The sequence below is a fragment of the Heptranchias perlo genome, chromosome 1 (assembly GCF_035084215.1).
Source record: "Heptranchias perlo isolate sHepPer1 chromosome 1, sHepPer1.hap1, whole genome shotgun sequence".
Classification (NCBI taxonomy): Eukaryota; Metazoa; Chordata; class Chondrichthyes; order Hexanchiformes; family Hexanchidae; genus Heptranchias; species Heptranchias perlo.
In genome coordinates this window covers 171594540-171610523 of record NC_090325.1, presented here as the reverse complement: position 1 = coordinate 171610523, position 15984 = coordinate 171594540, and the positions used below count along the sequence as shown (strand labels likewise).

Here is a 15984-nt window from a genome sequence, read left to right as displayed (position 1 = left end):
AACTGAAAGCAGAGAGCAGGGGTTAAAGGTAGTTGCTCAGACAGGAAAAAGGTGGAAAGTGGTGTTCCACAAGGATCGGTGCTGGGACCACTGTTGTTCACTATTTACATAAACGATTTGGACTCGGAAATTGGAAGTACAATTTTAAAACTTGCAGATGACACCAAAATGGGGAGTATAGTTAATACTGAGGGGGACTGCGACAAAATACAGGAAGACATTAATAAACTTGCAGAATGGGCGTGTAATTGGCAAAGGAATTTCAATATAAATAAGTGTGAGGTATTACATTTTGGTAGGAATAATAAGGGGGCCACATACTGCTTGGATAATAAGAGTCTAAATGGGTTAGAGGAGCAGAGAGATCTGGGTGTACAGATACACAAATCACTAAAAAGTAGCGACGCAGGTTAAAAAGGCCATTAAAAAAAAGCAAACCAAACACTAGGGTTCATTTCTAGAGGGATAGAATTGAAAAGCAGAGAAGTTATGTTAAACTTGTATAGGACATTGTTTAGACCACACTTGGAGAACTGTGCACAGTTCTGGTGTCCATATTATAAAAAGGATTTAGAGGCACTGGACGAGGTACAAAGAAATTTATACCTATCAGCAAAGATTGAGCAGGCTGGGGCTCATTTCACTTGAAAAAAGACTGAGGGGTGACCTGATACAGGCCTTTAAGATTAGGGTTTGATAGGGTAGGCATGGAGAAGATCTTTCCACTTGTGGGGAAGACCAGAGCTAGGGGCCATAAATATAAGATAGTCACTAATAAATCCAGTAGGGAATTCAGGAGAAACTTCTTTACCCAGAGAGTGGTTAGAATGTGGAACTCACTACCACAAGGAGTAGTTGAGGCAACTAGCATAGATGCATTTAAGGGGAAGCTGGATAAATACATAACAGAGAAAGAAATAGAAGGATATGCTGATAGGGTTAGATGAAGTAGGGAGGGAGGAGGCTCGTGTGGAGCATAAACACCGGCATGGACCTGTTGGGCCAAATGGCCTGTTTCTGTGCTGTACGTTCTATGTAAATTATCAAACGCCTTTTGAAAGTCCATATATACAACATTGACCACACTACCTTCATCAACCTGACCTCTGCAAACAGTGAATTCCTGGTTTTGAGATTCGTACCTGTCTGTCTCAGAATCTGTCACAAATTAGAACATTTACATTTCTAACGATTGTGGCATTTTCCCTCCCCATTTCCCACATGTCACCTCACTGAATAAGACTCCAAACTTAGTGCTGTCAGGTGTTGATTTAGGGAGAGTTTTTTGTGCTGAGGCTGTCCAAGTTCCTAGGTCCCTACAGTCATCAGAGAAAGGAAACTTTTCCTCCAATCCTTTTTGGCTAAATTGAAAACCACGTCCCAAAGGAGAAAGGTCACTATCTAGCCCATTACATCGCCCATTACATCACCCAATCCTTTGAAGGTCTATCTTTAATGAGAAATCTAGTCATTTCAGAACCTCAGCTCATGCATAGCATGGAAAGATTGTTCCACATCATTTGTTAATCTGTAGCCTCAAAGCCTTGTGCTAATTACATCTTTACAGTTGGTCGCCAGTTTTAGGATTTACTGCTGCATTTGTTAGATCTAATGATAAAACTTTCTCTTTGTTGTTTACTGCATAGTTACTTAAAAACATACAACATCCTCCATTTTTTTCTCCTCACAATCTCCCTGGACCACACAGCTCCTACAGCCAACATCACGGGTAAACAACCTGCTACCAGGCCTCCAACAATAATCGCACAAGCGACATCCGGGAAGTGCAAGGAGAGTAGCTCGTCATCACTCTCCTCTCCAGGAAAGTACATATCCTCTGCTTAGTGCCTTTCTACAGCAGCACAGCCAAAATCAGATACTTTGGGGTTGATTTTGCAATGGTGGCGGGTTGGCAGCGTGGAGGGGGAAGGTGTGCATGGCAAACCCGCATGAACAAAACTTACCCTTTCCGACGCAATCGTACGTTAATTGCTGATGATTAACATCCTCTCCGGAGTTCACATCCGGCAGCCAGCCTGATTGCAACTCCTGATGGCAGCCAGCTTGTCAATGCGAGGTGGGGGGGGGGGGGGGGGTGGCGGGGAGAAGAGAAAGAGAGAGAGCGAGACGTCATCCGGTGCTAGACTGGAAGATCCGGGGGGGGGGAGCAGGGGGAGAGAAGAGAGAGATCGGGGGGGGGGGGTGGGGGGGGGGGGGGAGAGAGAAGAGAGAGAAGAGAGAGAGAGAGAGAGAGAGAGAGTGAGAGAGATTGGGGGGGGGGGGGGGAGAGAAAAGAGAGAGAAAGAGATCGGGGGGGGGAGAGAAGAGAGAGAGAGAGATCGGGGGGGGTGGAGAGAAGAGAGAGATCGAGGGAGGGGAGAGAAGAGAGAAGAGAGAGAGATCGAGGGGGGAGAGAAGAGAGAGAGATCGAGGGGGGAGAGAAGAGAGAGAGATTGAGGGGGGAGGGAAGAGAGAGAGATCGAGGGGGGAGGGAAGAGAGAGAGATCGAGAGGGGAGGGAAGAGAGAGAGATCGAGAGGGGAGGGAAGAGAGAGAGATCGAGGGGGGAGAGAAGAGAGAGAGATCGAGGGGGGAGAGAAGAGAGAGAGATCGAGGGGGGAGGGAAGAGAGAGAGATCGAGGGGGGAGGGAAGAGAGAGAGATCGAGGGGGGAGGGAAGAGAGAGAGATCGAGGGGGGAGGGAAGAGAGAGAGATCGAGGGGGGAGGGAAGAGAGAGAGATCGAGGGGGGAGAGAAGAGAGAGAGATCGAGGGGGGAGAGAAGAGAGAGAGATCGAGGGGGGAGAGAAGAGAGAGAGATCGGGGAAGGAGAGAAGAGAGAGAGAGATCGGGGGGGGGGGAGAAGAGAGAGAGATCGGGGGGGAGAAGAGAGCGAGATCGGGGGGGGGAGAAGAGAGGGAGATCGGGGGGGAGAAGAGAGCGAGATCGGGGGGGGGAGAAGAGAGGGAGATCGGGGGGGGGGGGGAGAAGAGCGAGTGATCGGGGGGGGAGAAGAGAGAGAGATCGGGGGGGGGGGGGGGGGGAGAAGAGAGAGAGATCGGGGGGGAGGAGAGAAGAGAGAGAGATCGGGGGGGGGGGGAAGAGAAGAGAGAGAGAGATCGGGGGGGGGGGGGAGAAGAGAGAGAGATCGGGGGGGAGAAGAGAGCGAGATCGGGGGGGGGGGGAGAAGAGAGGGAGATCGGGGGGGGGGGGAGAAGAGCGAGTGATCGGGGGGGGGAGAAGAGAGAGAGATCGGGGGGAGAAGAGAGAGAGATCGGGGGGAGAAGAGAGAGAGATCGGGGGGAGAAGAGAGAGAGATCGGGGGGAGAAGAGAGAGAGATCGGGGGGAGAAGAGAGAGAGAGATCGGGGGGAGAAGAGAGAGAGAGATCGGGGGGAGAAGAGAGAGAGAGATCGGGGGGAGAAGAGAGAGAGAGAGATCGGGGGGGAGAAGAGAGAGAGATCGGGGGGAGAAGAGAGAGAGATCGGGGGGGAGAAGAGAGAGAGATCGGGGGGGAGAAGAGAGAGAGATCGGGGGGGAGAAGAGAGAGAGATCGGGGGGGAGAAGAGAGAGAGATCGGGGGGGAGAAGAGAGAGAGATCGGGGGGGAGAAGAGAGAGAGATCGGGGGTGGAGAAGAGAGAGAGATCGGGGGGGAGAAGAGAGAGAGATCGGGGGGGAGAAGAGAGAGAGATCGGGGGGGAGAAGAGAGAGAGATCGGGGGGGAGAAGAGAGAGAGATCGGGGGGGAGAAGAGAGAGAGATCGGGGGGGAGAAGAGAGAGAGATCGGGGGGGAGAAGAGAGAGAGATCGGGGGGGAGAAGAGAGAGAGATCGGGGGGAGAAGAGAGAGAGATCGGGGGGGAGAAGAGAGAGAGATCGGGGGGGAGGAGAGAGAGAGTTCGGGGGGGGAGAAGAGAGAGAGATCGGGGGGTGGGGAGAAGAGAGAGAGAAAGATCGGGGGGGAGAAGAACGAGAGGAGGGGAGAGAGGGGAAGATCGGGGGGGTAGGGGAGAAGAAAGAGAAAGATGGGGGGGGAGAAGAAAGAGAGGAGGGGAGAGAGGAGAAGTTCGGGTGGGGGAGAAGAAAGGAAGAAAGAGAGGAGGGGAGAGAGGGGAAGATCGGGGGGGTAGGGGAGAGAGGGGAAGATCGGGGGGGTAGGGGAGAGAGGGGAAGATCGGGGGGGGGGGGGGAGAAGAAAGGAAGAAAGAGAGGAGGGGAGAGAAGGGAAGATCGGGGGGGAATAGGGAAGATCGGGGGGGGAATAGGGGAGAGAGGGGAAGATCGGGGGGGTAAGGGAGAAGAAAGAGAAAGAGGGGGGGGAGAAGAAAGAGAGGAGGGGAGAGAGGAGAAGTTCGGGTGGGGGAGAAGAAAGGAAGAAAGAGAGGAGGGGAGAGAGGGGAAGATCGGGGGGGTAGGGGAGAGAGGGGAAGATCGGGGGGGGGGGGAGAAGAAAGGAAGAAAGAGAGGAGGGGAGAGAAGGGAAGATCGGGGGGGAATAGGGAAGATCGGGGGGGGAATAGGGGAGAGAGGGGAAGATCGGTGGGGTAAGGGAGAGAGGGGAAGATCGGGGGGGGAATAGCAGAGAGAGGTGAAGATTGGGGGGGTAAGGGAGAGAGGGGAAGATCGGGGGGGGTAGGGGAAGATCGGGGGAATAGGGGAGAAAGGGGAAGATCGGGGGGGTAGGGGAAGATCGGGGGAATAGGGGAGAGAGGGGAAGTTCGGGGGGGTAGGGGAGAAAGGGGAAGTTCGGGGGGGTAGGGGAGTAGGGGAAGATCGGGGGGGGTAGGGGAGAAGAAAGAGAGGAGGGGAGAGAGAGGGGAAGATCGGGCGGGGGGTGGGAGAGAGGCGAAGATCGGGCGGGGGGTGGGAGAGAGGCGAAGATCGGGCGGGGGGTGGGAGGGAGGCGAAGATCGGGCGGGGGGTGGGAGGGAGGCGAAGATCGGGCGGGGGGTGGGAGGGAGGCGAAGATCGGGCGGGGGGTGGGAGGGAGGCGAAGATCGGGCGGGGGGTGGGAGAGAGGCGAAGATCGGGCGGGGGGTGGGAGAGAGGCGAAGATCGGGCGGGGGGTGGGAGAGAGGGGAAGATCGGGCGGGGGGTGGGAGAGAGGCGAAGATCGGGCGGGGGGTGGGAGAGAGGCGAAGATCGGGCGGGGGGTGGGAGAGAGGCGAAGATCGGGCGGGGGGTGGGAGAGAGGCGAAGATCGGGCGGGGGGTGGGAGAGAGGCGAAGATCGGGCGGGGGGTGGGAGAGAGGCGAAGATCGGGCGGGGGGTGGAGAGAGGCGAAGATCGGGCGGGGGGTGGGAGAGAGGCGAAGATCGGGCGGGGGGTGGGAGAGAGGCGAAGATCGGGCGGGGGGTGGGAGAGAGGCGAAGATCGGGCGGGGGGTGGGAGAGAGGCGAAGATCGGGCGGGGGGTGGGAGAGAGGCGAAGATCGGGCGGGGGGTGGGAGAGAGGCGAAGATCGGGCGGGGGGTGGGAGAGAGGCGAAGATCGGGCGGGGGGTGGGAGAGAGGCGAAGATCGGGCGGGGGGTGTGAGAGAGGCGAAGATCGGGCGGGGGGTGAGAGAGAGGCGAAGATCGGGCGGGGGGTGGGAGAGAGGCAAAGATCGGGCGGGGGGTGGGAGAGAGGCAAAGATCGGGCGGGGGGTGGGAGAGAGGCGAAGATCGGGCGGGGGGTGGGAGAGCGGCGAAGATCGGGCGGGGGGTGGGAGAGCGGCGAAGATCGGGCGGGGGGTGGGAGAGAGGCGAAGATCGGGCGGGGGGTGGGAGAGAGGCGAAGATCGGGCGGGGGGTGGGAGAGAGGCTAGGATCGGGCGGGGGGTGGGAGAGAGGCGAAGATCGGGCGGGGGGTGGGAGAGAGGCGAAGATCGGGCGGGGGGTGGGAGAGAGGCGAAGATCGGGCGGGGGGTGGGAGAGAGGCGAAGATCGGGCGGGGGGTGGGAGAGAGGCGAAGATCGGGCGGGGGGTGTGAGAGAGGCGAAGATCGGGCAGGGGGTGAGAGAGAGGCGAAGATCGGGCGGGGGGTGGGAGAGAGGCAAAGATCGGGCGGGGGGTGGGAGAGAGGCAAAGATCGGGCGGGGGGTGGGAGAGAGGCGAAGATCGGGCGGGGGGTGGGAGAGCGGCGAAGATCGGGCGGGGGGTGGGAGAGCGGCGAAGATCGGGCGGGGGGTGGGAGAGAGGCGAAGATCGGGCGGGGGGTGGGAGAGAGGCGAAGATCGGGCGGGGGGTGGGAGAGAGGCGAAGATCGGGCGGGGGGTGGGAGAGAGGCTAGGATCGGGCGGGGGGTGGGAGAGAGGCGAAGATCGGGCGGGGGGTGGAGAGAGGCGAAGATCGGGCGGGGGGTGGGAGAGAGGCGAAGATCGGGCGGGGGGTGGGAGAGAGGCGAAGATCGGGCGGGGGGTGGGAGAGAGGCGAAGATCGGGCGGGGGATGGGAGAGAGGCGAAGATCGGGCGGGGGTGGGAGAGAGGCGAAGATCGGGCGGGGGGTGGGAGAGAGGCGAAGATCGGGCGGGGGGTGGGAGAGAGGCGAAGATCGGGCGGGGGTGGGAGAGAGGCGAAGATCGGGCGGGGGGTGGGAGAGTGCGGAAGATCGGGCGGGGGGTGGGAGAGTGCGGAAGATCGGGCGGGGGGTGGAAGAGAGGGGAAGATCGGGGGGTAGGGGAGAGAGGGGAAGATCGGGGGGGTGGGGGAGAGAGGGGAATATCGGGGGGGTGGGGGAGAGAGGGGAATATCGGGGGAGGTCGGGGAAGATCTGGGGGGTAGGGGATAGAGGGGAAGATCGGGGCGGGTAGAGGAGAGAGGGGAAGATCAGGGAGGTGGGTGGGAGGGAGGGGAAGATCAGGGAGGTGGGAGAGAGGGGAAGATCGGGGGGGGGGGGGGAGTGAAGATTGGGTCATCAGGAGGACATCAGAGAGGTGAAGAGTGGGACATCGGAGAGGAAGACTTCGGACATCGGAGCAGGGTGCAAAGGTAGGTTCATTTTGTGTTTTAACTTCTGTCTATAGTTTTTTATTTAATTTATTTAGTTTCTTGTTCGCTGATCCGGCCCTGCGTGAATCAGAAGTGGTGGGCAAGCCGCTCAGTAAGTTAAAAATCATTCTAATCACTTACTCTGTCACAGGTAAAGTGCCTTAAGTACCTCAATGAGGTACATTTGGCTCATTAACTGTCATCCCACCGGCTTTAATTGCCAGCGGGACTTCCATTTTCGGGTCGCCTGCGCACACACAGGTGGGTCCCCGGGAAATTCGAAGTCAGCAGGATGGAGCCGGCTTCCGAACCCGAACAGGAGTTCCGCAATTTTTGGAGCCCCCCCGCCCCCAACGCACCCGCAATTGCCCCCTAAAATTGAGCCCATAGTGTGGGAACCAAACCTTCACCCCACTACTCCATGACATAGTAGATTGATGTTCCAGTCTACTGAGATATCTTTCTGCAAATTTACTTATGAAGGCTTCCACAAGGTTGCAAACATTTCCTTCCAGGTCAGTAGAATGAAGGACTTAAGAAAGGAGTATCAAATAGCAGTTTAACTGGGGTTGGCTGCATGTTGGGATTGCCATCTAAAACAATCAGTTAATTTATAAGCATCAACGCAACAAAGTAGGTTCATTGACTCTTTTGGAAACCCATTGGTTGGACAAACACCAACCCCCAGGTCTCCAAAAGCTGGTTTAGAAATCATTTGGTATCAGATCATATTGAGCAGACAGCAAAACGTGAGCAGTACTAAACATGGCAAAGATAATAATTGTTAGGTTGATTAAAAAAGTGTGGCAACAGATTTTTTGACAATTATTTGAATCAAAATTAAATTCCTATTTTATCTGGACATAAGCTATATTTAAAAAATCAATTAATGTTTTCATTACTTGAAACATTATACACCGTAATTTTAATATCTGGATAACATACAAGTATTAAATTGTAAATTTTTATTCAACATATCAAACAACAACACAAATAAGTTTAAAAAGTGACTTAAATTCAAAAGTTAATACACGGCATTGCCACTACTTTGATAAGTATCAAAACCGCTGATATTACAGAGGCATGATTAGTATGTCCATGACAGTGCAAAACTGTACCGGCATGGGCTCTGTCAAATGATTTCTCCCAATAATAAAAAAGGTTAAGCATACAGTATAAGTTTTCAATTAATCCAGGAATTATAACATTACACATTATATACAACAAAATTACAAAACAAGTATTACCAATCCCCAATTATACATTTTGATATAGAACAATTCATTAGCATGCCGAATGCAATATTTCCCACTGTGGCCCACTGCACAACATGCAAACCAAATATTTAAAATTTTAGGTCTAACAGGACCTCATTTACGCGGAGATTATCCATCATATCCACTCAAGCGATGGGGAATTTTAATGCAGCACTTCTTTCAGAGTTACTGCTGATGCCTCTCTGCAATTTGTAGCAGAGTACTCCAATGAAGGAGATGGAGCACCGGTTGTATCCTGCAATGCCCTATAAATAATGCCCAGATGACAAAGGATGGCATTTTCTCTAGTTATGTTTTGAACAAATTCCTACGAGAAGTAAATGTTCTTATACTTAAAAAAAGAATGAAGATAGTAAACATTAGATACATATAAATCTGCATATTGAATATCTTACAAAACCACAGGACAGATTACAAGAATAACAATGCATTTATAGCTGTGAATTGATGGTACTTCAAACTCACCTGCAACTCAAATACACTAATGCGAAGTAATCAGGTACATCACCTCCCAAACTGCTTTCTGCTCTGCCACATCCTTTCTCTACCTACACTAACACTTCTATGTCCTGTTGCTCTTCCCTTAGATTGTTATGCTTAGAGCATGTGCATTGCTAGGCAACCAATCCGAGGACAATTTGCTGTGGCAACATTATTATAGTGGAACAGACATCAAAATAAACGTGTGTCTCATCATTTTAGACAAATGCAGTATTCAAAAAGACATATGCTAATATAAATGTTGCACTTTGAAAGCATTAAACTTACCCAAACCTCCTGCCTCTTAAAAATTCCTGCATTAAACAAATTGGAAATCTTCTATTAGTCAAATACAACAGCAGACACTTAACTTTCAATTTAACCACCTTGGTGTGTATTTATTTTCTTGACAACTTTCTCCCTTCCTTTCACAAAACGAACTTCCTTGTGTTCTACACACACCAGCACTTATGTTATCCCGCCCGTGGACCATTATTGATTTCTGAGCCTCAACAGAAAAAGTCATAACTATTCACTCATGAGAGCATCACAGAGAATTAAGCCCGATCCTGTCCTCATTCAACATCCACTTCCAGCCAGTCACTGATCAGGACCAGGAACCCGCAACAATCCAGGAGCAATGAAGCCGATTCTAAGTGCCAATACCACTGTTCCAGCTCAGATCAGCTAATTTGGTCCGCATGAGTCAGTTGCCTAAACCTGCAGAACTATTGAGGAAATATACTTAAAACTAATTTTGCTTTTGTAAGCAGCACTCAAGGAAGTTTGTTTTGTGAGAGGAAGGGAGAAAGTTGTCAAGAAAATAAATACACACCAAGGTGGTTAAATTGAAAGTTAAGTGTCTGCTGTTGTATTTGACTAATAGAAGATTTCCAATTTGTTTAATGCAAGCATTTTGATGTGCTTCCCCTCACCCACTATGCCTCTCCCCAACAAAATTATTTTTTTTGCATTTTACCTCACAAAAATACAGAATTGGAGAGGGAATTTCACCATCAAGATCCCTATATATAAAAGAAATAAAAAGATCAACTTTTGTCAACTTCAACTTAAACAAGTGAACGTAGATGACTCAGAGAAACTGCTTTCATAAGAACATCAGAACATAAGAAATAGGAGCATGAGTAGGCCAATCAGCCCCTCGAGCCTGCTCCGCTATTCAATAAGATCATGGCTGATCTGATCCTAACCTCAAATCTAAATTCATGTCCAATTTCCTGCCCGCTCCCCGTAACCCCTAATTCCCTTTACTTCTAGGAAACTGTCTATTTCTGTTTTAAATTTATTTAATGATGTAGCTTCCACAGCTTCCTGGGGCAGCAAATTCCACAGACCTACTACCCTCTGAGTGAAGAAGTTTCTCCTCATCTCAGTTTTGAAAGAGCAGCCCCTCATTCTAAGATTATGCCCCCTAGTTCTAGTTTCACCCATCCTTGGGAACATCCTTACCGCATCCACCCGATCAAGCCCCTTCACAATCTTATATGTTTCAATAAGATCGCCTCTCATTCTTCTGAACTCCAATGAGTAGAGTCCCAATCTACTCAACCTTTCCTCATATGTCCGCCCCCTCATCCCCGGGATTAACCGAGTGAACCTTCTTTGTACTGCCTCGAAAGCAAGTATGTCTTTTCTTAAGTATGGACACCAAAACTGTATGCAGTATTCCAGGTGCGGTCTCACCAATACCTTATATAACTGCAGCAATACCTCCCTGTTTTTATATTCTATCCCCCTAGCAATAAAAGCCAACATTCCGTTGGCCTTCTTGATCACCTGCTGCACCTGCATGCTACTTTTTGATTTTCTTGCACTAGGACCGCCAGATCCCTTTGCACTGCAGTACTTTCCAGTTTCTCACCATTAAGATAATAACTTGCTCTCTGATTTTTCCTGCCAAAGTGCATAACCTCACATTTTCCAATATTGTATTGCATCTGCCAAATCGCCGCCCACTCACCCAGCCTGTCTATATCCCCTTGTAGGTTTTTTATGTCCTCCTCACTCTCTACTTTCCCTCCCATCTTTGTATCATCTGCAAACTTTGATATGTTACACTCGGTCCCCTCCTCCAAATCGTTAATATAGATTGTAAAGAGTTGGGGACCCAGCACCGACCCCTGCGGAACACCACTGGCTACTGGTTGCCAGTCTGAGAATGAACCATTTATCCCAACTCTCTGCTTCCTGTTAGATAACCAATCCTCCACCCATGCCAGAATATTACCCCGAATCCAGTGATTCTTTATCTTGAGCAATAATCTTTTATGTGACACCTTGTCGAATGTCTTCTGGAAGTCTAAATACACTACGTCCACTGGTTCCCCTTTATCCACCCTGTACGTTATGTCCTCAAAGAACTCAAGCAAATTTGTCAGACATGACTTCCCCTTCGTAAAGCCATGCTGACTTTGTCCTATTAAATTATGTTTATCCAAATGTTCCGCTACTGTCTCCTTGATAATAGACTCCAAAATTTTACCCACCACAGATGTTAGGCTAACTGGTCTATAATTTCCAGCCTTCTGCCTAATACCCTTTTTAAATAAGGGTGTTACATTAGCAGTTTTCCAATCTGCCGGGACCTTTGCCGAGTCCAGAGAATTTTGGAAAATTATTACCAAAGCATCCACAATCCCGACTGCCACTTCCCTCAAGACCCTAGGATGTAAGCCATCAGGTCCAGGGGATTTATCCGCCTTGAGTCCCATTAATTTACTGAGTACCAATTCCTTAGTGATTTTAATTGTATTTAGCTCCTCCCCCCCCTAGAGCCCCCTGTTTGGGGGAGGGGGGGGGAGGAGCTAATTTGAGTTATTTGAGCCCAACATGACAGACTTGAATTCATATCAGCAGAGATGCCCAATCTCCAGAATCATTCAACGACTGCATCACTTGAATTGGGTATACTAACTTCAGCTCTTTCACACAAAGCAGAATTTTGCTTGCTTACTCCATTGGGTGGGGAAAAAAAATCCCCTCTCACCAAAGACATGTATATATTGTGTGAATGAGTGTACAGAGGATCTGAATGAACTGTGAACTCTACGGCTTGTTATAAACAGGCTTATGAAAACTACATGAACTAGAAATCAGGTAGAATTATCTGAAAATCGATCAGTGAACTAAAAAAGCTAAAATGCAAGGTGAGCAGGACTGCAATAGTTTTGAACTAGAGAGTTGACTTACAAAAGAAAGAATTAACACAATAGAACATCGCGGGCCGGATTTTGCTGTAAAAATAACGGTGCTGCAAATCGTACATCAATTTCCAGCGAGCACATATGCGAAGTTGAACACGGAAGTCCGGAAGTTGATGTATGAGATGCGATGCTCCTCCATAAGCTTCGCAAAAGCGGAATCTCGCCAGCTGGCTCCCCATTCAAATGAATGGAATACTGTGAAGTTCCTGCACTAACATCGTAGATACAGACTAATCTCGCCAGGAAAATTTAGGGCTTGTCCATTCCGACTAAGTATCCTTTTAATGGCATGGTAAGTCTTAATTACTGCCAAACAACCTCTCTGGCACTGAAAATTAACTTTTACAAATGTGGAGTCTCATTCCTTCAGATTTTAATTGTTGGAGATTTTTAAAAAATGTAAATAAATGTTCATTTCTTTACTTTTTCTTTCTGTCTCTTTTATCTCTGTCTCTTAATCCAATCTTTCTTACCCTCTCTTAATTTTGCTTTCTGTACCTGATTTGACATTGAATTCACTATTCTAACTTACACTTCCTGATTCAGCCTTTGCGCGGCTTGGTTAAGGAGATTTGCAGTTGCTTGCCCTGTTCACACAGGGCCCAGATGCCCTTTAGAGGGTGCCATGCTTTCTGGCTCTCCAATTGAGAGGAACTTGCCATGCAAAAGCTCGTAGAAAGTCTATGGGCAAGTGCAAGTCTTAACGAATGGCGGACACGATCGTTCGCCGCTCACTGCAAAATCCGGCCTAACATTGGCTGGCATTAATGAAGGAAAAATTGAATCTAGGAACTAATCATGTTACATTGATGAAACTGGCATGAGAAAAACGAGAACACTCATTAAATATAATTAGATAAGGAGTACACAGCCAAGGTACTTAATGGTTATATTATGGCGCACTCACTAAATATATAACTAACTTACCATGGTTGTTTATGCCTTTATCAGAAGAACACACCCATGTAAACTTCCAGCACAAAAATTAAATTAACATTCTCTATTAAACATAATTTAGTAGAGATTACAAAGAGTAGAGATCTTAATTACACCAGGAGACTCCACTACAATTAAAGTAATTTACAAATCATGTTGCTGAAACTAGGAATCAGTGGCTGCTGCAAGGAACTTGGCCTAGCTTCTTTCAATTATTAATAAAAATATACAATATTGCTTCCAATCAATTTTTGCAATTGCTACAGATAAGGTCTCCGTTGAAATCCCAGAACTAATTTTGGGAGGTGTTCCTGGATGAGCAGATACCCAAATTTACCTGAAAATGTTAAAAATTCATAGGGGTTAATGTTAATCTAACCCGCAGGACGGGAAACGGGCAAGTTTGGGTCAGCCGTTCATTTTTACTTTCCACTGACTTTGCAGAGAATAAAAATCAGCCATGGTGTAAAATGGGCGGCTGATCCGATATCGCCCATTTTATACTATCGTCCAAAGTCAAAATTATCCCTTGTCTATATTTAATTCTCATTATGGTCCATAACACTTAGCGATTTTCTTGTTTGTGTTTAGCTTCAGAAAAATAAGTCCTTCAAGACTTAAAATGGTATTTTCACAACAATCTCCATTGGTTTAAATAATTTCATGCACATTTTGAGTAACATGCTCAATAAATTACAAAAGTAAGTTTTTTTTGATTTTAACAAAAGTATCGAGAAATTAAGAAAATAAGGAAGTAAAGAATAAATAAACGACAGACAAACCATCAACCCCACTCCCTCCACAGGCCACATACATTCCACCCTATCATGGATTCAGCTCAACCCATTTAATCTGCTGGTGGAAAAGTTCTGCATATATACTTCCTAATCTTCAAACAAAACTCCAGAATATCTTTTCATCCTCGCTCTTCATAATTTACCATTCACTAACTCAGTTGCCCTTGTATCATCAGAAAGGTGTAATCTTTTTCTGAAACTGTGCTTATGATTCACGAAAGAGTTAATCTTGTAGTTAGAGTAGATTATCAGGGAATACACAATATAGTCTACACTAACCAGATTGATCTAATCTTTCTGGTAGAACAGTTTATTCTGCCACCCTATCTTTAGAAGGATATCTCCATCTCACAGGCTCAAGAGCACAGGAACCATTGTTCTCAGTGGAATATATTGATCATCTCTGTCTATACTTATTCCTATTACATTTCGATCCCCTCCCCAAACAGATATTAATCTAGTTCTTTTTTGAATGAGTTGGATTGATACAGCATCAACTGCTTTTGCTGGAAGACAACCCCATACTACTTTCTGTAAGACAGAATCCAACTTATGGTTTGTTCATTTTAAACCTGCAACCTCTGCTTCTGAACTCACAAACTAAATAATCTGCTGATATCCACATCCTCTGTGTCTCTCATCCTATCTTCTGCAATAAAATGAAAACAAGTTCAGTTCTGTGAATCTGTCCCCACAACGCAGAGCTGCCAGTTCCATGTTCATTCTATGCTCTTTTAAATGAATGTTCTCCAACTCTTGGATATCCTTCTAAAAGATCGGGTGGCAGAATAAACTGTTCTACCAGAAAGATTAGATCAATCTGGTTAGTGTAGACTATATTGTGTATTCCCTGATAATCTACTCTAACTACAAGATTAACCCTTTCGTGAATCATAAGCACAGTTTCAAAAAAAGATTACACCTTTCTGATGATACAATTTTTCACTATTTCTAAAAGCGACATCAAAAAGAGCCAACAATACTGTTGCAAAGGCCAGACCAACAACTCCATTCTATTGAATGGTCAACCATTTAAAATTAGAGCTAAAAGGACTTCAATTTACATTATGAAACAGAATATTACACAACTATGCCGACAGACTCAGTGTAGCAACCTATGCTCCAGCAAATCTTAACCAAGGAAAACATATAATGACTCTGCTAGTAAGTAAATCAATATAAAATAAATTTTAGAAACAAATATTACAGAGGAGGTAATGACATATTACACCGTGGGTCATAAACTATGTGGCCATCAGAACCTTCAACTGAATGACAACCCATGTGTCTATCTTATATATAGTATATTACTGTAATATTAAACAATTATTAATAAAAACAGTATAAAAAACCTTTACAGCTACGTTATTGTAACAAAAGAGGCATTAGGAAAAGGCAAATCAAACTTTTTTCTGGGAGAGGAGTTCAAGTTTTCTGTGGTTATATATTAATTTCAGCTCCCTTTTCATAAACACACACACACACACACACACACACACACACAAAAATAATTTTAACTGAACCTTGGTTTTTTCTCCGTTTAGCTGTGGATTTCCTGCACGTTTTCAATACTCCTTCCTTTTCAAAACAGATTGGAGGCTTCTGGGCGAAGGAGAACAGTTCGGCTGAGTTGAATTTCATTTCATTACAGCAATGATGAAATGGAAGATGAAGACAGGCTTAATGTAGCAGTCAACGCAGCAAGATCAGCATAAGTTGCTAAACACAAAATAAAATGAATAAATCAAGTTATCCTTCCAATAGAAAATTCAAACTCTAGAAAATCTGCACTCATCTCTTTTCCTTCAAATCTATTTACTTTGCTGACGGGGCTGCATTCTGGGTTACAGGGACACTGTTGCCATAGTAAAGTATCTTGAAAGACACTCAACCACATTTGTGTACTGAGCAGTGTACAATAAAGAGAGCAGCAATATTGGAATATTAATATTGAAAACATGAAAGTACCATTGTGAAATATTTCTGATGCAAATTACTATTTTCACCTCCAATTTTCCTCACTTGTTGTCACCACCCCCCTCCCCCACTCCATTTTAAGGCACTGACTAATGCTGGAGTACATTTCTACAGGTAGCAGCAGCCCTTCAACTTATGTACAAACCAGGACCGTGAATGCCAGGAGGCCATCCAATCATGGGTGGCAGAAGCCAATGCTGATCATCAACTTGTAATCTACAAAATGGGTCACCCAATAATAATGAGGAGCAGGAACTCCAAACCGGTTTTATCACCTGTTGCCTGGGGATTTTATGGCTAATTATATCACTCCTTATTGCTACTCCAACC

General features: G+C 47.4%; 1 protein-coding gene across 4 annotated transcripts in view; it reads right to left on the bottom strand.

Annotated features, from left to right (window-relative positions):
• The window catches only part of inpp4b (inositol polyphosphate-4-phosphatase type II B), a 784892-nt gene extending 769547 nt beyond the window's left edge, over positions 1-15345 (bottom strand). Inside the window, exon 1 of one of the 4 annotated variants that reach the window (XM_067993821.1) lies at positions 15201-15345. In XM_067993821.1, the coding sequence (XP_067849922.1) occupies positions 15201-15318 (118 nt within the window). In that variant the 5' untranslated portion in view covers positions 15319-15345. The remainder of the gene's footprint in view (positions 1-15200) is intronic. The other 3 variants (XM_067993786.1, XM_067993776.1, XM_067993795.1) reach the window with 3 other exon arrangements.
• Between the last annotated feature and the right edge of the window lie 639 nt (positions 15346-15984).